The following is a 24,284-nucleotide window of genomic DNA, read 5'->3' as shown; positions in this document are numbered from 1 at the left end:
ATGGTGTGTATGTTTGAAAAACAATGGTATCAAGTTGTTTTTGACGCTAAAAAAATCACAGTACGGTACTGGTACCAGTACCCCGTGCAACACTATTCTCAATACAAATTCATTACAATACAAATTGATTCTTCGCTATCTATGCAGGAGAAGGGGGTGCTCCCAGTGTCAAATGCTGTGGTTAAGTTAATAAAGCAGCACAAGACTTTCCGTTAACTAAAGCCTCTAAGATGACATTTGCAACTGAGATTCCGTCTGAAATTGTACTGGATCCTTGTCAGAAGCCATATTGAGTGGGATTTAAAATAGAGTTAGTAATTAAGAAATGTTTTAGTTGCTCATTTATAAAAGACTCCAACAATTTAGCCAAGACAGCCTGAAGTTTGCGCGATAATTGTCTAAAACCAAAGGATCCACAGTTTTTAAAAGTTGGAAGACAAATACACATTCCATAACTTTGGAATAGAAACACTGTATATACTGAGATTGAAGATGGAGGAGCTAGTGCCAGCAATCACGTTTCCCACAGTTTTAAGGGAAATACGGCTCAATCTGGTTTGGACCAACAGACTTTTTACAGTCCAGTTTCGTAATCCAGAGGCAGATATTGAAGTAAAGTTACAATTATTCAGATTTGCATTAAACAATTCAGTGAAGGTGATTATACTATTTGTGGGATTGGCTGAAACTAAGTAGCTGTTCCTGCATTAATGAAGTGCTTGTTGAAAATATCTACTACACTTTATTTACCCCTAACCCATGGCTTGTTTTAAGAAATTCATGGATAGTGGGGGATGGGACATCACCTGAAGAGGATTTAATTGCTTTCCAAACTTTTTTTAGAGTCACTTTTCATTTATTAAATTGAAATAATGCTAATGTTTTGTACTTAATATTATCCATCCATTATCTAAACCGCTTGTCCTCACAAGGGTCACGGGGAGTGCTGGAGCCTATCCCAGCAGTCTTCGGGTAGTAGGCGGGGGACACCCTGAATCGGTTGCCAGCCAACCGCAGGGCACACAGAGACAAACAAACATCAGCACTCACAATTGCAACTAGGGGCAATTTAGAGTGTCCAATTAACCTACCAAGCATGTTTTTGTAATGTGGGAGGAAACCGGAGTACCCGGAGAAAACCCACGCAAGCACGGGGAGAACATGCAAACTCCACACAGGGTGGCCGGAGCCGGGATCGAACCCATGACCTCTGAACTGTGAGGCGGACGTGCTAACCAGTCGATCACCGTGCCGCCCCTACTTAATATTAGTCTTTGTTTATTAAAACCCTATAATTTAACCAACATGTATATATTTTTTTTGGGGGGTGGTGTTTTATGCCACGTGACATCATCTCGACCGTGGACGGTGGAGTTTGCATGACTCCAGTCTTCCTTGCTGAAGCCTTTTTCTTGTTTTGACGCATAAGCGTCCTTGGGTGTCATGACAGGCTCTATATCACTGGTGTCAAACTCAAGGCCTGGGGGTCAGATTCGGCCCGCGACATCATTTTATGTGGCCTGCGAAGGCAAATCATGTGTTGACTTGACATGTTTCTTTGAAATTGTCTTCACGGTGAACACAACATATTGTCGCTGTCATGTAGAAAACACTCCATTATTTTACATTTTCTTATTTTTACATGTTTCGTGTTTCCCCGTTACAGACATCAAATTTATGTAAAAATTTAAAAAAAGTTTCCAAAATGGAGATGTGTTTTTCACAGGACAGCGACGGTATGAGATATTATGAGCATTTGTTACCAAGCCCTCCTTTAAAATTAAAAAAATCTGAGCAAACTATTTACTGGCTTCTGGTTTCAAAACTTGTTATCCATCAATTTGTGTGTATATGTGAAAATATAACTGACTGACCGACTGACCACATAAAAATGTATGATCACAATGTATGATCACATTTTTATGGGATGACAGTCGGAACGGCCCTCCAAGGGACACCAAAACAATGATGTGGCCCGTGACAAAAATTAGTTCCACACCCCTGCTCTATATGAATCTCATTTATTATTATTCCTAAAGAAAAACAGAGAAACTGAAGTGAATTGTTTACTTATTCTCTTATAGTGAGCACATGAAGAGGCTTTTAACTGATATTTTCAGTGGGCATAAAGTGAAGATGTCCACATGTAATTTTGTTGACGATTGATTGCAGTTTTTGGACATTTAAGTGACCCAAGTCAAGTGTTTTAGAATTCTCATTTTTCTTTTGAAGGAGTTGATGTACAATTACAGGTCAAAATGCTCAACATGTCGAGGCAGAGGAAATGCCAAAATCAATAACTCATCATTTCACACCGGTATTCTTTATTTTGCCCTCACATAATACAGATAAAACACAAACAGTACCGCACACTTACCATCATAAATGTATCTTAAAGGCCCACATTAAAGTACAACTATCGACTTGTTGATTTAGTGTCGGGACTGGAAGGCGGCCGCTGCACTGGTGCCGCCGCGACGGGACTGGAAGGCGGCAGCAGGGCACTCACCTCCGAGATGTGACTGGAAGGCGGCCACAGGGCACGCGCCGCCACGATGGGACTGGAAGGCGGCCGCAGGGCACTCGCCGCCACGATGGGACTGGAAGGCGGCCATAGGGCACTCTCCGCCACGATGGGACTGGAAGGCGGCGCAGGGCACTCGCCGTCCACGATGGGACCAGAAGGCGGCCGCAGGGCACTCACCGCCACGATGGGACTGGAAGGCGGCCGCAGGGCACTCGCCTCCACGACGGGACTGGAAGGCGGCCGCAAGACGTGCGCCACAAGAACGGGAACGAAGGGCGGCCGCAGGACGGGCCCAGCCAAAATGGGGGGCGGCCGCAGGCCGGGCAACGCTGGAACGGGAACGGAGGGTGGGAGCAGGACGGGCGCCGCCGGAACAGGAACGGAGGGTGGCCGAAGGACGGGCGCCACCGGAACGGGAACAGGCTTGGGTGAAGGCTGCGGGGCTCGCGCCGTCGGAACAGGAACAGGCTTGTGTGAAAGCCATGGGGCTCGCGCCACCGGGACCGGAACAGGCTCGGGTGAAGGCTGCGGAGTTCGCACCGCCGGAACGGGAACAGGCTCGGGTGACGGCTGTGGGACTGGCGCCGCCGGAACGGGAACAGGCTTCGGTGCCAGCTGTGGGGCTCACGCCGCTGGAATGGGAACAGGCTCGGGTGATGGCCGCAAGGTAGACGCCGCCGGAAAGGGAACAGATTCGGGTGGATTGAGTGGCTGGAGGAGATGAGACCATCTTGCAGCCATGAGTTTGAGTTCAAGTGTCCGAAGAGTTTCCCTCATGTATGCAAGGGTCATGGTGTTAAGAACCAGCTTCTCACCGCGAAAACAAAAGGCAGGTGGTGATGCCTGTCCTGCTAGGTCCATTTTGTGGTTGGTTCGTTCTGTCAGGTTATTGTGGAGGAGGACCCAAATGCAGGGGGCAAAATCAGAGTGTATATCAAGTACTTAAAGAAAAAAGAAAAAGGCTAGCAAGGTACTGTGACAACAAAAATATTTAAGTCCAATAAACAACAAGGACCAACACAAACTAAACAAACACTAAGCCTTGGACCGGACATGGCTTTGACAAGACAAACGAACCAAAAAGGACTGAAAGAAGGCGGGGAACTATGGAAAAACATGAAACTGAAGTCAAAAAACAAACTCAAAAGACAGACCATTACATTTAGTGCCATAACATGAGATACCTACTTTTTTGTTAAAGGATTCTTATATGATTTTAGACCTATCATCGTTAAGCAAAATCAATGAATGTCATGAAGGCATTTTTTGAATGACATATTCTCACAAAATATGACACAACGGCATCATAGTCAGTGTAATGAAGGAACAGTGTCTCTCCTTCAATTTGGAGTGTTCTCCAGTGATGTTCCAATCCGTTCATTGACCTTTCTGTGCCTGGGACTGGAGAAAAAGTGAAATCAAATGTACCTTTTGAGGGATAGTGTTTAATAAAGCAACATGTTCAAAAAGATGTAGTTTGAACTGCACAAGGGACAATATTTGCCAGACATGACTTTAAATGATTGTGCTGATCATAGCGCAAATGCTCCATCAGACACTAGAACTTCCTTAAACTTATTCATGAACTATGTTGTAACTTCCCCTGCAATTCAACAGATGCTCATAAAATGCAGTAGGATTTTTTAATCTATGTGTATTGGTCTGAGAACTGCACCAATGTAGGAGAGGCCTTCCAGTAGTTTGACTTGTAGTTTAAATGTAATGCTTCCTAGCAGCATCGTGTGTAACATGAGACATAGAAAAGCTCACCAATTTCCATCTGAGAATCTTGATCCACTCATCTGCCTCCACACCAGTCTTTGCACAGAGATAAAATGTTCTCTCGGGAAACACGAGACTGTGGAGGCAACATATATTTGGTTTAAGTACAAAGTACAGGTCATAATTTGCAACTGAAAGAATATGACAAGATATCCATGGCACATAGTTGGAATCAGTTGAAGAAGTTGCTTTGTTCACATCTGCAGGTCACAATTTCCACCCATTGTTCTTGAAATTAAACGGATATTTTTCTGTCTGGCTAGAAAAATCCACCCACTGCTAATGCTGTTTAGGGTCCTACAAAGCAAAAAGTGTCTACCCTGCGGTACTTACCAGACATTCACAGGCTCATACACTGCCTATTCCAAATTATTTGGCATATGCTGTTGTTAATTTTCCAAAACAGTTAATGTGAATCACTGTGGAAATGTATTTTTTCAACACTCAGCTTCTATTAAAAAATCTAAATTGGGATTTTGTTAGAACAAAACCTGTGCATTTATTGTTTATTATTACGTTTTTATTATTATTATTGTTATTATTATTATTGTTATTACGCATTTATTAAAAAAATCTAGATACAAGTTTCTGCAACTTGCTGCTATAGAGCCTTCCTGTAGCAATTCATTGATTCCATAGATGCAACACATTATACTTTTTATACATACAGTAAAAAAAAGAGAAATATATATATATATATATATATATATATATATATATATATATATATGCACTGCCGTCCTCACTTTAGATGTCAAAAAGGTTTTGTGGCTTGTTTTTTGTTTTTCTGCAATAGATGACTGAAATGGCTCCTTGAGTATGTATGGTTGCCAACCCTGTACCTGTCAACCGCGGGGTGTATTGAATCCTATGAAAATTGTAATTTGCCCTTACATATCCATATATAATCTTACACATTATTTTAGAATGGCTGCTGTCACGTAAAACGGAAACCAGCCATGTATGCCGTACATGTTTGTAAAGGTGTTTCCACCTGTATAAATTACGCCAAAAGTGTACAACTTGACAGGTATGCAACACCTGCTCTAAAACAAATAGTGATTTTGAAATGATTCAAATTACTAAAATCACTCATTACTATGCACAATCGTTTAAAAAAAGTCGTAGATATTCCAAAACAAATTCTATTTCAGCCATCAATTGAACTTCTAAGTCGACCGATAGTTTCCGCTTGTATATCATTGCAGTATGTAAGACTTGCCTCTCAGAGTTGCTGAGACGTAGTAGTAGTAGTAGAACTCTACTTTATTACTGCTACCACTCTAGACTAGTAGCGTACGCACCAGAGATGGGCACTTTACCCTTTTTTGCCGGTCATCCTCCGTCCACGACTTCAGTACCCTTCCAGTCCTTGTCCCTTCGTCCTTATTCATAAAAATAATCATTCTCCAACCCCTTTCGTCCTTGTCCTTTTAAAGCGCTTCCGTCCTTAGATTACGTCAGTCCCTCCCCCAACGCCCACCAATAATAAAAAAACATCTGTGCACTCATAAGCATTATTTAAAGCTCATTAGCTGGCTAATTTCCTATGCACATCCACTTACTGGCTGGGAGTATCGTGAGTGAATTGTGGATTTGTTTACAACTGTTTAACCAAGACAGCATTTAGCTGCCAACACAAGACCGTCATGATGTGATGAAGATTATAATGATGATGCGGACTGCAGCAAGCCAGTGGACATCATGAGAATATTTAAGATTGCATAATAACGCATTACTAGCGCGTTTTATGAGGTGTCGGCCAAGTGCAAGTGGGTTGTGTGGCCCATCACTGGGCCACACCAATTTTGCAATCTGGGTTGGGATGGCCCAAATGAATAGGATATGATGGAGTGATGTTTTGTGAGGGAAATAAAGGGGAGTGAGATGGTAAGGACGCTTTAGAGTGCCTGAATGTATCCCAATGACTTCCGCAAAAATATTTAGCGTTTCTCACTGACCTGCCATGGTAAAAAGAGAAGCTATTGAAGCTATGGCTGCTATGTGTATAATGGAACAAAAAAACATGGTGTGGGCACCATTATTCCCTTAGCCTGGAAGCAAACCTGAGCAAACAGACAGCGAAATTAACCAATCAGCGAACAGCGGGCCTGATGGCGAAAAAAAAAAAATCTTCTTTTGAAATAAATGGTTCCAGTGCTGTCAGATGCTAGGGTTTCTCTCTAAAAAGAGTTTTGTTAAAAATAATCCAATCTGGGTCAAAATGGACCGAACCACTACTTTCTGTTTTCTGCAAAAACAAGCCCCAAAATTGGTTATTTTGTACAAAACAAACCCCTATAATTGGTCTGTTTTGTACAAAAGAAACCAAAGGTGGGTCAAAATGACCCAATTAGTGGATTGGTCCGTTTTTTACCCAAATTGGGTTATTTCTGACCTAAGTCTTTTTAGTGTGTATGTGTTTCTGGTCATTTAACACCGAGGTTAATGCTGAACGAAACAAACTTTCGTCTTTCCCACACACCATTTTGAATGTAATGAGGAAGGGCTTGCCACTGTAGAGTTACAGTGGCAAGCCCATGACAAGGATACGTTGCAGCAAGAAAACAAATTTCATTGGTTAGTTCGTTTTGAACCGAGGTCCAGTCACAGTGGAAGGCTTGGTCTCCAGATCCACTTTCTTGGTGGGTGTGGCTTGCCAAGCTATCATTCCCTGACCTCAACCCCTTTGAGAACCTGAAGAGCATCCTTAAAGGGAAAAGCTGCAAGGGTAGACAGTATTATTTCTTCAGCAACTAAGGTAAGAAAATAAGATACAGACAGAAACTATCCATGGACTTACCCACTCAAGAATTACCACGGCAAAGTTAATCTCTTACCAGAAACAGTTGATTCTTTCTTGAGAGTAGTCAAACTGGACTGCAGAGCATGCCTTCAGGTCCAGGGTTCGAATGGGCTCCTCATACTACAAAAAATAAACAATCAAGTGTCGACCGTGCTGTAGGTGTAGGCTTGCAGACCATTTAATGAAGTAGAATTAGGACTGGGCGATATGGCTGAAAAGTGTATCACAATATATAATGACAATTCACAGCACACAGAATGCCGGGGTTGGGGTTTTCTTACTGATTTTTTTTTCTATTGAACATTTTCTTGAAGGCATTTCAGATTGATGCTGATCATGTGTCTATTGTGATACATATTGATACTGAATTATTGCCCAGCCCTAAGTAGAATGTAAACTAACCATCTGGTCTTTAAAGTACTTCAGTTCATTTCTGCTTAGTGTGAACCATCTTTGCTTCCAGTTCTGCAAACCAAGCATTCGTTCATGTGAAATAACATTACTCCACTACCCATGAAACATTTACACTTCATTGGACATGGCTAGACTTTGTCTGCTGCCCATACCTTCACAATTGCTCCTTGTTTCAGTAGATAGCCTTCCTTCGTACCAAGCTGGAAAGACAACAATTGGCTTTTAAAAGCAAAACTTAGGTCACAACTTTGCTCTTCAGTCATTATTTTTTTCCTTTAAAATTAAACAGCCTCATCGTGTTTGGTATTTTAAAGAGTCTGTTTGTTCTGTAGTCCTTCCAATCGCTTGTAGTTTCAAGGAGTCATGCCACTTTTTGTATCGACAATTTTTGGGCAATAATATTAACAAATATTCCCTACACATTACAATTAATGTCAAGTGAAAATGGAGCTTCAAAAGTAAAAATGACTTGAGAGAATGGGAGAAATGCAGCAAAAGAACAAGAAGCTCCTAGACAAACTGAGCTAAGTCACATGCCTCCTGGAACTAGCACATGACAGGCTACTGGAATTTTAATTGCTGCAAAATACACTGTGTTCACATAACATGATAGGCCCTCCAGGATTTCGTGAGCATGTTTTGTGATTGTTGTGGTCTTAAATGCCTGATTTCGCGGGCGATTTTCCTAAAAGTTGCAATAAAAGTTGTCATTTTTATTTATTTTTTGCTCAAAACCTCATTTGTTCACAATTACGCAAACTTTTTCTACAAATTTTAAATGGGTTTTTACAAAAGATGTTCGAAAAAGCAACAAATAATTACAAATGTGTATATTCTATATTGAAAAAGGATATTTAGTCACATCTCTCAGCATCTGGAGTTGAATCAAATATGACGGAAACAGTCTTTTTCTCATGGTGGCTCCTCAGTGCTGCTTCTGTCTGGTAGACTGCAGCTATTTTTTATTTTTTGGAAGCTGATGATAAGCCAGAATGGTTCCACCATTGACGACTCTGTCTCAGGGATCTTCTCATAGCTGGGTGGTCACTAACAGACAGTGGGATGTTGATAGTTTCACATATCTGACAAAAAAGTGAAGACTTTTCACACTCTTAAGACTTTTTCCCCCAAATGTGTGGCTTATAAAATGTAATATCACATCATCAGTCTGTACTGTGAAACAACTACAGGTGGGCAATACATCAAATTTTCAAAACAATTTGTGAATGTTGCAAGGAGCATGTGAAAACATGTAATAGTACATTTCCAATCATTTTTAATGTGACTATAACAAAGTAACATTTTGTACAAAAGGGAATTAGTGATACTTCACTTGAAAATTTTGCACATATTCCAAATTTGTCTGATGATTCAACTTCAATTGACAAATTTTGATTTACGTCAGCACATTGCCCAAATCTAGGCTCAACACACGTTATTCACATACACATTTTATATAACTAAGTTTCTCACCTTAATTTCTTCTGCTCCCATACCTGTCAACTGGTACGTTTTCCCCGTATTTTATACGTTTTTTGATCATTTGAAATTGTGTACGCTGTATAACATTTTTTGTACGGGGAAAAAAATAATAAAACTTGTTTTTGTTAGACCGATCTCGTCTTGCCCATTTCCGCTCTAATCCGGAGCGTCCGTTAGCGATTCCGACTGCAACCTTCGGCCGACTTTCACGAGCAAAGTCCCCCCCGTTGAGCACTAAAGACTGTGTAAGATTCTATATAGAAATATCAGTTCCATTTCCCCCACCTCTCCCGCTGAGCGATAAATACTGTCGAAGATTAAAAATAGATACTGTGTAAGATTATACAGATATGTACAGATATGTATACAGAAATGTATGGGCAAATTACAACTTTTGTAAGATTCAGCACAGCCCGGGGTTGACAGGTATGTGCTCCCGACAGACTTCGAGTCCATTGCCTCTGTGAGCATTTGTAGAGAGTGCATGTTTCTTTCAAAACTTTTCACGTTTAATTGGAACGATACAGTCGTGAAGTGCTCGTCAATGGATGACTTTCGTTTATAATCTATTATTACATTGCATTTAGGACAAAGGTTTACTTTTGTGCAGAAGGTGCGGATATTGGTTTGCGTGGTCCTGTGCCTTGTTTTTAGTTGGTAAATACTTAGCATTTTCTGTGCTCTCTGCCGTCAACATTCCTCATCGTCTGAAACAGGATGTGACGTAGAGATTTTCTTCGTGACTTAAGATACCGCTGCTATTTCCAGTATGGCGCCCGCGGAGGCATTTCAGGCAAAATAACCCCCAAACGTACGTGAAATTGTCATTTTTAAAACTTAGTTGTTGCGGGAAAGTTGTGGTGTTTAAACAAAGTTTTGGGAAAGTGCGATTTCGAAGGGTTTTCTTGATTTTGCATTCATAGTTGCGATCACAACTTCGCGAAATCCTGGAGCGTCTAACATGAGATCATCTTCTATTGTACTGCTGAATGCTGTGCAGAATACTCGTTTACAGTATGTGGCCATCGGGGAGAATGTTTATGTGCCTTTGTGCTTCTGCTTTGGATAGCAACAGACCTTTCTTTTAATCAACATAACAGCCAGGTTGTCACGAAGGTAATCATTACTTATCATATCAGAGGTTTTGAGTGTCGTACTGAGGGAGCATTTGCCACAAGATCATTTTCTGTGCGCCCAATCTGTAGAGCTGTGTGAACCCGCACAGATTCATAGATGGATGGCTCTTCCACTCTCCATGGGTACGGATACTTGAGTACAATGAGAGTTCCTAAAACACGGGGAGATTATGAGAAAGAACAGCATCCATGTGTTACGAACCCTCCTCGAGATGGCAAGGAGGAGGAGTCTAACATAGGTGTGAGAGTTTGGAAGGGGTAAATGAAAAGTGCACACACGAAAAAAACTAGCCAGTGAAACACCACACAAAACTAAACTACAATAACAAAGAAATTTGGTGATCACCCCGAATACCAACTGCCCTAGAGCACACACGAAAAAACCTGGACAGTGAAACACCACTCTAAACTAAACTAAACTAAACTAAACTACAATAACAAAGAAATTGGGTGATCACCCCAAATACCAACTGCCCTAGTGCACACACGAATGAATAATGGTTGACTGAGTGGATGGTCGAATTTATGGCGAAAACGAATGGTTAATGTGGCTACGCAAAAGGATAAATGAAGGTTATTGTGAAGAAGGTGCACTAACAAAAGACAGTGGTTCACAAACACAAAATACAAGGGACTGACTGCATCACTCACAGCCAGCCTCGAATACCAGCAACCCAGTCCCTCTTAAACTGATTGTTGTTCTCACACCTGAAGCAATAAACCTGATTGGTCACTCTCCCCCGCACTGATTGGCTGGCATCAAAAGCCACCAATCAGGAAGAGGCAGGGGGAGAGCTCCCGCACACACCTTAATGGCCATGACTCAACGTGGGCCGTAACACGTCAAAAAGAATGATCAATTAAACTATGTCTCTATTTACTTCTGATTGTGATGACCAACAGGAGCTAAGTTCAAATAGCAATTCCTTTGAAAACATGAATGTTAATAATGAAACATTGATTTTGTGCCCGAAACCAGAAGAACATTATTGAATAGTCATGCAATAATCACATCTTCTGAGCTCATGTTTACGCAAGTACTCAACTTGCATTGCTTTTACTTAATAATTATGAGCACTTAGCATAGTGGTCTGAGACAGTTGTAGTTGTTAGTGATTCTGTTTGTTCCCTATACTCGTGTTGCAAATGAAGACGAATGACTGAGAATATATTCATAGATGCATATTCATATATTCACATTCGGATCGGGAAATCAGAGATGCTGAAAGGGAAGTCAAGTCCAAAATTTTCTTTACAATAATGTTATATGTGCACCCAGTAGTTTAAACGTATTGTGATTAATATTGCATTTGTGGAATGTGAATTAAGCAGTAAAATCCACCTGTTTTTATCCATCTCACAGGGCGGCCATTTTGTCACTTCTGTCGACTGAAAATGACATCACAGTTCCAAAGGGATCCGGTAACGGCCAATCACGGCTCACCTGTTTTCTGGGTCTGGTCTTGTGAGGTTTGCAAGCCGAGCCCTTATGCTACATTCAGACCGAACGTGAAATATCTCGATGCTTGTCTTGCATGTTTGTTCATGCGTGTTACGATGCCGGGGTTGCTTCATGCGGACTTGAAGCCGGCTGTGCTGTATACCTCTCAGTCCCACAGACTGCAATGAGCGTCCTACATTGTTCTTGTTTTACCACACTGTGTGTGTGTGTGGGGGGGGGGGGGGGGGGGGCGTGTGTGTATATCTTGCTTTTGTTCTGCGCATAGGTGTGATGTTGTAAGAACGTTCTCGACACGGATTGGCTGTCGCCACCAAAAGTTCACTTTGGCCTATCACGGCCTCCGCCCTCCGTTCACGACCTCCGTCCATCCTCGTCCGTCCGTCCTTATTCATAAAAATTATTATCCTCCGACCCCGTCCGTACTCGTCCTTTTAAAGCACTTCCCTCCTTACATTCCATCGAACCGCCCTCCGCCGCCCTCCCAAAAAAAGAAAAAAAAACTGTGCACTCATAAACATTATTTAAAGATCATTATATGGCTAATTTCCTGTGCACATCCACTTACCGGCTGGGAATATCGTGAGTGGATTGAATTGTTTAAACTGTTTAACCAAGAGAGCTTTTAGCTGCAACACAAGCCCGTCATGAGGTGATGAAGATGATGATGATTATGTCAACTGGAGCCAGCCAGGGGATATCAGGAGAATATTTAAGATTGAGTAATAACGCAATACTATTGCATTTTATTGACATTTGCATATAGTGCTACCAGACTTATTGGTACAACCCTATGCCACACACTGTGGCATTTTCACCATAGAAACAGAAAAAAACTGGAAAATACCACAGAAAAAAATCAATGTGTTCGAGTTAGGCCCGCCTAGCAAGTGGCAACGCAAGATGGCCGCCAGTGGCTTCACTCTTTGCTATGGAGAGTAATTGACAGTCAATTCATATAAGTCTGTGCCATAGGTGTGTCATTTTCAGTCGACAACAAGTGGTAGCCAGGCAAAATATCCACAGATGAGATGGATAAAAATGGGTGGATTTTTTTGCTTCCTCCAGGAGTTCCCTCACAAGCCGGGTAGGGCACCGGGTGGTGCGTACTGCTGGGACTGGTTGCTCCCTTATGTATCAGTTGCCAGGTCCGTCAGTCCGTCATTGATGGACACCCGTTTTGCTGACGTTAGACGATAGACGGACTAAGCATGGACAGAAATGGGTACTCGTCCATCAGTGTAATTGTCACTAACTGGGTCAAGTGCCAACAGACCTCAGTCCGTCAATGACTGACGCCGTTTTGCTGACGAGGGACGGAAACACGCCCCGCTTGTCTCACTGGCTCACAAGAATAGACTGCATTCTATATATGTCGGGTCGCTGATGGTGTAGAGGTTCACTCGCCTGAGTTGTGAGGGGGCAGCGTGGGATCGGATCCCACTCAGTGACTGTGTCGTGTGTGTGCCCTGTGACTGGCTGGCGACCAGTTCAGGATGTAGTCCGCCTTTCGCCCATAGTCAGCTGGGATAGGCTCCAGCACCTCCCCGTGACCCTCTACAGCAATGGTGTCACACTCAAGGCCCGGGGGCCAGATCTGGCCCGTGACATCATTTTATGTGAAGATTTCTTTGTTACCAATCACCCTTCTTAAAACTATTTACTGGCTTCTGATTTCAAAAATAGTTCTCATCAATTTGTTGTGTTTGTAATGTGATAATATAAGGCGATCGTTCATGTATATTTCATAGTCATAACGGCCCTCCAAGGGAAACCATAACTATGCTGTGGCCCACGACACCCCTGCTCTACAGGATAAGCGGTGTAGAAGATGACATGACACATGATTATATATGTACACTAGGTGGCTGTGTGCACCAAAGAGATAATCATGAGTTAGTCAGGCTGGGAAGGCAACAACTAATGCGCAAAGAGTAAAGTACCTTTGAATAAACAATTGTTAATTTGTTATAGTTCTGTTTTTAATTTTAGAAAGAGTAGTGTTAGGAGGTTGTGAAATGGTATTTTGCAGCCCCACACAACATTTCAGAAGGTGGCAGTAATGCAACAAAGGTTGTTTGCCAACCGCTAAAAGACACAAGAAGAAGACGTCAAAGAAAAAGCATTCGCATCTTTATTTCGGCATTTTAAACCAAGAAGCATTTTAAACCGCCAGGGTTGTACTGAACCTTTGGCAATAATGCGACATGGGATTGTGATTAAGGAAAGCAAAACTAGAAAGTAAAACTTTCAAGTGTTAAGGTGGCAGTAGGCTCCCACTTAACAGTTCAAGTTTGGCAAATAAATGTAGGGTATGTGAAATGTGTGTGTAAAGCTGTTTGAACATACAAACAAACTGACACCATACGATGTAGATAGTGCACTCCATTTACCATTTTAATCAAATCGGTTGAGATAATGGATCGATGATTTTTCATCCGTTCATTATTTTTATTTTTTTTCCGATTTGACAGACTGACAGACGTTTGACGTTTATTGACGGATCAGATGATTGAAGTGCGGTGAAAATAACCTGACCGACTGGCGATTACAATTTGGTTTGGCTTGAAAAAATGACGGATGACAAAATGGGTGCCCACATTGCTAAGGATTACGAATGACAGACCGGCAAACTTTAGTAAAATGCTACCTCTGTCAGTGGCTATGCAGTTGCTGTGCAGTTTCTGTGGTCCTGTATTATTATATATTATATTCTGTCATGTAGGTCTGATGTTTTACAGTATATAAGATCAGGTTACTCAATGACACGTCAGAATGTCAGCTTTCTTCCATGTCTTCTGCATCCAGCCATGCTCTCTGTTGCTAATTTGTATTTTGGTTTTCGATTAGACTTTTGCTTCTTTTTACTTCTGTCATGTCTGGTTGTGGGTCCAAATTCGACTCCTCATGTGGCAGCTTAATTCATATCCCACAAACTCAATATTAATCAGAATACCGTGTTTAGGCTCTAGTGGGGACACACAAAACATTATTGTGAAGAAAAATTTCTGATTTTACTTTTGGATGGGTGCAGTCCGCTGATAGTGTAGTGGTACACACGCCTGAGTTGTGTGCGGGCAGCGTGGGATCGATTCCCGCTCAGTGACAGTGTCTATGTGTGCCCTGCGACTGGCTGGCGACCAGTTCGGGGTGTAATCTGCCTTCGCCCATTGACGGCTGGGATAGGCTCCAGCAACTCCCCGCGACCCTATATAGGATAAGCGGTTTAGAAGATGACATGACATGACTTTTGGATGGAATTTCTCCTTGATGGCAACAAATCTACCCTCTCTAAAATCTGTACCTGCTTCATTCAGATCAGTCACTCATCTATTTCCCTCCCCTCCAGATTGAGTGTGGGTGTCATCCTCTATAGAACTTTTTCATTCTAGTCACACATCTCTCTACCTGCCTATCTTTACCTTCGCTACATCTCCAACTTCAATGCATTCCTCTGACGGAACAATACTGCTACTCATAGGAGCCCGCGAAAAGATTTATAAAGAAATTCATGTTTTCAACTTCCCTGACTTCCAGCACAGCAATGCAAAATGCATTTATTGCAGTTAGTTGCATTTCTTGTTTGTTCATTGATGTGGAATACAGCTAGCTACTGTATGTGCTGACTGTCAAACTAATGTGTCATTTCATTTTAAAACCTTACTGATCATGTAGTGACTTATTAGAGGATGTGCTTAATCTGTGCTTGTTGTACCTGTTTCGCTGCCCACCAGCGGCTGATTGGCGAAGTGGTTAATGAAGTCTTGAAGGGTTGCAAATGTGTTAAACCCAAACACATAGCCATTGTCTTTGCGTGTCACATGAAAATGCTTGACTGAATCCTTTGCCCTGCAGGTTGGATTGGAAACATTAAATGCGGAATTTTCACAAAATTAATCTGACACAAAATGTCTTTCATAAGTGACTTTTGAGAGTCAGCATTGGAAAAAGGTCATCTTTTTATAGCTTTCTGAATGCTGTAGATCTGTCTTGGTTGACATGTCTCCTCAACAATGTGTGGAAGTCAGGAACGGTACCTGTGGATTGGCAGACTGGGGTGTTGGTTGACCCTTTTTCAGAAGGACGACGGATGTGTGCCAACTATAGGGGGATCACAATCCTCAGCCTCCCTGGGAAAATCTATGTAAGATTACTGGAGGGAAGACTCCAGCCATTAGTTGAACATTAGATATGGTGGGTGCAATGTGGTTTTCGTCCAGGTCATGGAACACTACACTAGGGATGTAACGATAATGGCCTCCTTGGATGAGTCAGACGTGCAGCAAGTTTCTTTCATTGCAGTTCCACAGCTAAACGACTCAGTCTTCCGGACAAAAGCTAATTATTGATGTAGTTACAAGTTGAAATAGCTCCTTTGACATGGTCGAACGCTAGCTTGAACAACAACAAGCAGTTGCTCTTTTGTGATGAACTAAGAAACAAGGCACTTGAAGTAGATACGTTTGACAGCTCTGATACAGCAAATTCAGAGGATCTTGTCAAGCTACTCTCGGCCATCAAAAAAGCGACAGTTGTCCTCTGTGATGAATCTCAACCTCCCAATCTCTCATTTCACCATTGAAGCAAATGATACAGGACATTAGGGCTGAACGATTTTAGGAAAAAAATTGTATTGCGATTTTTCTGATATATATTGCGATTTCGATTCATATTGCGATTTTCTTCAAATGAAGCTTCAGTGCATTTACAACATACAACACTTATAAATATGACAGAAAATGACATCATCACCAACAAAAACTCTTACTTTAATAATGCAAGTACACTAAAGAGGTTTTGTGAGGAAAGCCATCCTTTTTCAAGATTTTTAAAAGGGCAAGACCTACTGTACAACTTGCCATCATGTATAAATATTCAATTATACAATACTGCACTATTCATTCTTTGAAAATGTGCATTTTCATGTAAACATGCTGCTCTATTTAACAAATAGTCCCTTTGCAAATATGAACTAAACAAAAATAATTATTAGACCTATTACTGTGTAGATCTCAAAACTCAGTACTCTGTGGTACAAAATAGTACAAATATAAGCAAATAACATTGTTGATACTAAAAGTATTTATACTTTTGACATCGATCCCTTCGTCATGGCTGACATCACCCGTTAGCATCTTCCGGTATTCGAGCGTGTGCAAAATTGCTGATGTAGCGGTCGTCTTATTTTATGTCTAGATACGTATTAATTGTGATACACATTTTCTGTTCATAGCTGCTGGCTCTCTGGACGAAACGCGGTTCTCTGTGAAAAGTCCACTGTACACCTTAAGCACTTATTTTGGGTCTTTCCCGAATCCCGACTCTGCAATTAGCATGCTTAGCGACTTCTCGTTCGTCTCCTTGGTGAAAGCGCAACTTATTTGTAGGGTAGTTTATTTGTCACCATGGAGGAAAGGATCAGCATCACGTACCTCCTTGCTGCTGCTGCTGCGCACGGACTTACATAAGATATAAATAAAGTCCGCGATGCTGCGGAGCAAGCAAGGTAGCTTAGCGGCTAGCACTGCCAAGCAGCCGCGAAACACATAACTTTCGGGAGTATGAGTTGGGCGCAACGTTATTTTTTTTATTTTTTATTTATGCCAGCGCCACTTAGCCACTGATTAGTCTGGTGACTGGTCCATTGTAGCATGCCGCTGATTGATGAGCACGGGGGATAACAGCCCTTTGGAAAAACCGCAGGTTTGACAATCTTGAAATCGCATTGTCTGAGATCGCAATTTCAGTTCTGAAACGATAAATCATTCAGCCCTACAGGACACTATTCCTCCAAATGCCCATGACTCAGTTGCCATTGCCCTGATGAAGACCGCAAAACCTGTCTGAAAGATACCATGGAGAAGAGGAAAGTTTCCTGCAGGAGAGCAGTGCTTTGGAACCCCGTTTTCAGACCTTAACAGCGCCTATGCAGCAGTGACAGAGATGCTAAATTTTGTAAAAAAGAAACTGAATAAAATTATAATTATGTTTGTTTTTGTGTGTTTCTTGTATCTCTAGTGTGTTTCTTATATATTTACAGTTAGGACCAAGATGTGCTCGCAGATGGATGCAGACCAGCAGCTCTGGATGAAAGTGAGGGCTTCATTCTCCCTGTGAAAAGCATGTCCTGGAGGATTTTCTAGGTAGTTCTTTCAACTTGACTGTCAAAGAACTTACAAGTGGATTACAAGCAGAGCTGGAGTCTTACGGTAAAGAACCCGTGGTTTGTCTGTCATTATGTCCTCGGAAGTGATGGAGGTATGATGCAGGGAAGTACCCTCTTCTTTCCTTAGCAGACATATCTGTCCATACCAGCTATCCAGTGCAAGGTGAAAGGGTATTCTAAACAGCAGGGGAAATTGTAAATGCCAAGAGGTCTCTTCTTCTCCCTTCTAATTTTGTCTTATTGATCTTTCTGAAGAAAAAAACTAAAAATAAACCAAAGTGTCTTTTTTATTTAGGGGTATCTTACCTGGTTATTTTATTTGACTGGTTTGCAAGATTGTTCCAGCTGACTATTTTGTATTTACATTGAACATGTATATTTGTTCCTATGCAGTTGAACCTACTTGAACTTGTTTGCACAGGGAATCACATCAAGTGATTTGACATTCCCAATGTATTTACAGTTGTTTAAGATTTAACTTGAACGTTTCACCTAAAAAGTTAAATCTGTTTAAGGCAGCCATTACCGGTTGGTTTATTGTTACTGACTTGACTTTTGTGCTTTTGAATCACCAAGTGATTTTCTACAACATCGTGAGGTTCATATCGTGATAATATTGTATAGTGATGTATGGATATCGTTACATCCCTAGACTACACCCTGGTCAGTTTATTGGAGGGTGCATCGGAGTTTGCTCAACCAAAGGCATCTGGCCATCTGATCCATGTACAAGCAGAGGAAAGGCTTGCATCACATTGCCGGCAGTAAGTCACACTTGTACATAGATGTTGGACTCCGCCAAGTCTGACCTTGTTCTTCTCATAGACAGGATTTGTTGGTACAGCCAAGGTGCAGGGGGTTTCCACTTCAGTGAAGTTAAAATCTCCATACAGCTATTTGCAGATGCGGTCCAATGGCTTCATTGACGTGTGAGCTTCAGCATTTACTCAGTGGTTCAGAGCCAAGTGTGTTATTGGCTGAAATGTGGTTCCTTCTACAGGGTGGCTGGGATCACCCTTAGTTATAGGGTGAGGTGGTCAGTCATTTGAGAGAGACTGAGACTAAAGCCACTGCTCCTCCACATTGACAGGAGTCGGTTGAGGTAGCTTAAGCCGATGTATGGATGCCTTTCCAGTGAGGTGTTTATGCATGTACAACCAAGAGGAAGCCTCATAGCACACTTAGCACATGCTGGACTATATCTTACAGCTGGCTTGGGAACACCTTAGGTTTCCCTAGGTGGAGCTAGAGGAGATGGCAAGAGAATTCTGACCTTCCCTAATATGACTGCTCTGCCTGCAACTTGAACCCGGGTAAGCAAAGGAAAGTGAATGAGGGAAGGTAATATTTTAAAATAGTTGCGCCCTTTCAAGTATACACAAAAGCCTGTTTGTTTTTATCTAATTGCACATATTGTACAAAAACTGACCTTACAGACAAGGCAAAACAGTCTGGCCCCTCATTACTGTTTCTCAGGAGGTAACTTCCATCATTTCCATTGGACAAGAGGAGAGCTTCAGCAGCATGACGGGATAGATCATAGTGGTACCATCTACAATAAAAGATCAGTTAGAGGTCCATGAAGAGATATTACAGGTTGTATACAAGTCTCAAAATAGCTTTCTTCTTTGAAGAGTAGCTTTGCTAATGAATTACTTCATTTTTTTTAAAAATACCACAGACCTCAAGCAAGGATTTTATTAAACAATAAAAATATGACACTATAACAAATTAACAATTGTTTTTCATTTTTATGTAACCAACACTTTTTATTTCTTTAAATTCTCATTGTGTAGAGCAGAAACTGTAGTTTCTTGTCCAGAAATATTTTATAAGACAAATACTGAGCTGCCTTTAGTTTGAATTTGAAGAGTTCACTTTTTTTTTTTCTTTTGTGTAATCCATTGTTTTACTGCCACCTTTTGGTCGTTGAACTTCATTTTAATAAGCTTGTGACGCTGCTTTATTGCAACTCAGTTCGGTATACCCATAGATGATAAAGAGCACACCGGCAGGCCTGATCCTGGCCAAAGGCAAACCAGTTTCCATTGTGGGGAAACGTGACACAACATGGCTCCTCTTATTAACTATGTGTACTGTATTGAGTAACATTACGTTTTGCTTACTAAGCATTCTGTTTAGCTTGCCTTGTAGCTGTCTTGTTTTGGTTCCCGCATGGTCTGAAAAGTCTGAAAGCATTACATTTATGAATTTGGTCATAATACTTAGACAAGTCTTGAAAAAGCCTTGACTTTTGATATCTGGCTCTTAAATCTTATGCTGTAGTTCGGCCTGCCACTATAATTACTATATCTACTTAGAAGAGGTGGGCATTCCGTCAGACTGATGGACCGGTCCATCAGTTCGCCATTAACGGGCGGCCGTTTTGCTGACGTTACATGATAATCGTGAAACTTAAAAAATAAATAAATAAATAAACATTTTAAACGAGTGGTAACGCAAGATGGCCGCCGGTGGCTTCACTTCTCACAATGGAGAGTAAGTGGCATTGATAGTCTATTCATATATAAGTCTGTACCAGCAGTGGAAGCTAGGCAAAATGTCCACTCCCTGAGAAGGTTAAAAACGGGTGGATTTTGCTGCTTCCACCGGGAGTTCCCTCACAAGTCAGGTAGGGCACTTTTTTTTTTCTGATGTCAATGTTTTTTTTACATTTTACAATCAGTAAAGCTTAGTTGGTTTTAAAATAAAATCCAATAAAAACGGCATTCTTCAGCGGCAGTTACCTGAGAGTCATTTTAAAGTACTGTGTCAACAAACCCTGACAAACAGCAGAAAGAGGGGAAAACCGTTCTTCTGAAAATTACTTTCTTCACCATTTTGAAGGTAATTTAGAATATTATTTCAGTTGTAGTTTCATGGCATTTTTACATACCTATCCAGAAAAGTTCTATATAAAAACTAATTTGTCGTAGTAACAGTAGTCATGCAGTAGTCATGGTAGTTCCCGGGGGTTTCACCAAGGCTTGCCAACCGTCCCTTGAAAAAAAGAATCGTCCCGCATTTAGGAACATAAGTACACGTCCCGTATTGAGTTGGAAAGGGATAATGTCCCATAATATCGTCAGAATAAAAAATAATCTGTAAAATGTCAATGGAATTAATTATATGACATTTTATGGTAAAGGTCCTAGGCCCGCCCCTGCTTTGTGACCAATGAGCTGACAGCACATTCGTGCATATCAAGATACAGAATACACTTATTTAATTGGTCGAGGTAATGTCGCTTGCCAAAGTAGGAAGTCATTAAAGCAGCATGACAAATTTGTTGTCCACCACGCAACGCCAGAGATAGATATGGTTATGTAAAGAATTATTTGTTTTTTAACCCTCCGATCAAGGTTAATATGTGAATATGCAATGAATGTCAACACTGTATGGACAAACAACATATAATTTTGGGGTGGAATAAACAAGTACAATTGATTGACAAGACATGTACGTTAAATAGATGAATAATACATAAAAGTAATAAATTGATTAATAATACATAAAGAATACACATACAGCCTTATATTTATTACAACTTCAAACATATATGCATACTTTTTACTGTACAGGCAGTCGATATACTACACTTTAACTATGAATATAGTAAAAAAAAAAAAAGTAAAACATTGCTTTCATTATTTTTCTGTTTTATGAAGAGTAAGTGGACAAATATGTGAAAATGTTCTACTGAACTGATTAAAGGGGAGCTAATTTCGAGCCTCAACTATGACATGTCTTTCTCAGCTTTTGACTAGTAGTCAAAGACGTTTCTGACAAGGCCTAAAGCTCGTTGCCCTTGGCAACACATAGTGGAAATTCTGATTGGATGAAAATACAACCAAAATTATAGATTAATAAATGTATTATACTATATATAAATTAATTGCAAATATCAATACTTTATCTTGAGGATCGATACTTAAAATTGAGGACTCTGGATCAGAATATCGATATTTTGGTGTCGATACGCCCATCCCTAATTGAAGGCAGTCAGGTCAGCCGTTCCTGCCGATGAGGTGTCCCTTATTTATTTTTTAGGGAGTTGGCAACCCTAGTTGCACCCAAGGAGGATGTAAGTGTCGCAGTGCAAAAACTGAGGGTGTTGAAAAAGTGGGAGCCTTTCTGAATCACTTTTATTAAAAAAAAAAAAAAAGTTGCGGGCTGTGTCAAATGTTAGTTTTAGTATGTCATGGGCCGCAAATAGCTCATTGGCTGTAGTTTAGACACCTCTGCTTAAACTCAGCCACAATTCAAAATATAGTAGCAAAATCTGTAATTTCTCTCTCCATGGACCAAACGTGTCTGGGATGAGGTGAAATTAATTTCAGTGTAAAAATTCTAACAATTGTAAAGAATGCTTTGGTAAAGAGTTTTCAGTGGAAATAGTAAGTAAATCTGACACTCAAAATGCTCTTGAAAAAGATGCAATAGCAATTAAATCAATAGCCTAACAAAACACAGTCTAGTGATAAACACCACCAGGCTACAGCTGTTACGCAACGCAGGCCAATAACAATACATAAGCATTGTAAATGTCACGAACAAACATTTCCTTGTAGATAGTCCAATGAGCGAACATTTTGAAAAAAAACAAAACAGTGCTATTGTCTTCAAAGAGGTTAGTAGTTAATTATGCTTTTGTGTGATGGCTGCAGAGTTAATGATACCAGGCAGTCTTACCCCAAATTTCCTAGCTCATCATACATATCCTGAGAAGATACATGACCGGAAAAACTCATCTTGCCAAAAAGGATCCACTCGCTGCAACAGTCGCTGCTCATGACCTACTATTTTGAAGCAATGAGCTAAGCAGAAGTGAAAGCGGAGAAGAGAGGCACGCCTAACAGGAAATACATTTTAAATCTGAGTCTACCCAGAGTTGAAACAAAACAGCCCAATGTGTCCATCTATTTACAACATACATACCGTTAGAGAAACTCATTTGCTGGACATTTCCCTTTAGCCTGAGGAAGTAGAATCATTCATGTACGGTAATTGTGCAGAACCTGGACAAGGCAGTTGCAAAGTACTCTAGTATCCATGCTTTTATCTCCAGTAGACTTGATTATTGTAACGGTCTTCTTACTGGTCTCCCTCAAAAGAGCATCAAAAAGCTGCAGCTCATTCAGCACACTGCAGTTTGGATTCTGATCACAACAAAGAGATTGGAACATATTATTCCAGTCTTTAAGGCTTTACACTGGCACCAAATTATCTGTAGAATAGATTTTAAAATTCTGCTACTCATCAAATCACTAAATAGTTTTGGTCCTGAATACATGAATCCAGTGTTTCTCAATCTTTATTGAGCCAAGGCACATATTTCATTTCGGAAAACATTTTTCACGGCACACAACTTTATAAAATGATTCACAAAAAGTGGACATACAGGTCAATTACAGTGGGTACAGAAAGTATTCAGACCCCTTGAAATGTCCATTGTGTCATTGCAGCCATTTGCCAAAATCAAAAGGTTTTTTTTATTTCTCATTAATGTACACTCAGCACCCCACCTTGACAGAAAAAAATCTGAAATGTTTGCATATTTATTAAAAAATAAAAAATGAAATATATTGTCATAAGTATTCAGACCCTGACACATTTTATTGAGTAGAAGCACCCTTTTGAGCTAGTACAGCCATGAGTCTTCTTGGTATACAAGTTTTTCAAACCTGGATTTGGGGATCCCCTGCCAGTCTTCCTTGCAGATCCTCTCCAGTTCTGTCAGTTTGGATGGTGAACGGTGGTGGACAGCCATTTTCGGGTCCCTCCAGAGATGCTCAATCTGCCATAAAGCCAGACTGGTGGAGGTCTGCAGTGATAGTTGACTGGAGCTCAGCCACAGTGATGTTTGGGTTCTTCTTTTACTTCTCTCACCAAGACTCTTGTCCCACGATTGCTCATTTTGGCTCGACGGCCAGGTCTAGGAAGAGTTGTGGTTGTCCGAAACATCTTCCATTTGAGGATTATGGAGGCCACTGTGCTCTTAGCAACCTTGAGTGCTGCAGAAATTCTTTTGTAACCATGGCCAGATCTGTTCCGTGCCACACTTCTGTCTATGATCATCTACCTTACTTTGATCTTCCATCCATCCATCCATTATCTGTACCGCTTCTCCTCACAAGGGTCGCGGGGCGTGCTGGAGCCTATCCCAGCTGTCTTTGGGCAGTAGGCGGGGGACACCCTGAACTGGTTGCCAGCCAATCGCAGGGCACACAGAGACAAACATCCGCACTCACAATCACACCTAGGGGCAATTTAGAGTATCCAATCAACTTACCATGCATGTTTTTGGAATGTGGGAGGAAACCGGAGTGCCCGGAGAAAACCCACGCAGGCACGGGGAGAACATGCAAACTCCACACAGGGAGGCCGGAGCCGGGATCGAACCCACGACCTCTGAACTGTGAGGCGGACGTGCTAACCAGTCGGCCACCGTGCCGCCGTTACTTTGATCTTATAATTCTCATTTTCTCTGGCATGCACTGTGAGCTGTAAGG

General features: G+C 41.2%; 1 protein-coding gene across 1 annotated transcript; it reads right to left on the bottom strand.

The window, feature by feature from the left end:
• Positions 1–2,304: 2,304 nt before the first annotated feature.
• dapp1 (dual adaptor of phosphotyrosine and 3-phosphoinositides) lies at positions 2,305–22,561 on the bottom strand. The gene is made up of 9 exons (XM_086050269.1): positions 22,465–22,561; positions 19,202–19,324; positions 15,322–15,455; positions 10,169–10,299; positions 7,682–7,729; positions 7,518–7,580; positions 7,150–7,235; positions 4,298–4,385; positions 2,305–3,928 (listed from the first exon to the last, which is right to left on the bottom strand). The coding sequence occupies exons 1-9, from the start codon at positions 22,521–22,523 to the stop codon at positions 3,905–3,907; spliced, it is 756 nt and encodes a 251-aa protein (XP_085906395.1). The 5' UTR covers positions 22,524–22,561; the 3' UTR covers positions 2,305–3,904.
• Between the last annotated feature and the right edge of the window lie 1,723 nt (positions 22,562–24,284).

The sequence above is a fragment of the Filicampus tigris genome, chromosome 13 (genome assembly GCF_054856515.1).
Source record: "Filicampus tigris isolate MCC_2025a chromosome 13, RoL_Ftig_1.0, whole genome shotgun sequence".
NCBI lineage: Eukaryota > Metazoa > Chordata > Actinopteri > Syngnathiformes > Syngnathidae > Filicampus > Filicampus tigris.
Note: the sequence above shows the minus strand (reverse complement) of the source record. Positions and strands in the feature narration are given on the sequence as shown.

What these genes read in the sequence shown, in the direction of transcription:
- dapp1 (XM_086050269.1), bottom strand. Translation starts at nt 22,523, where the DNA reads ATGAGTTTTTCCGGTCATGTATCTTCTCAGGATATGTATGATGAGCTA. An exon ending in TGTTTTGCCTTGTCTGTAAG is followed by an intron (nt 15,456 to 19,201) that starts GTCAGTTTTTGT and finishes TCCAACCTGCAG; the next exon opens with GGCAAAGGATTCAGTCAAGC. An exon ending in GCTGGTGGGCAGCGAAACAG is followed by an intron (nt 10,300 to 15,321) that starts GTACAACAAGCA and finishes CCCGTGTTTTAG; the next exon opens with GAACTCTCATTGTACTCAAG.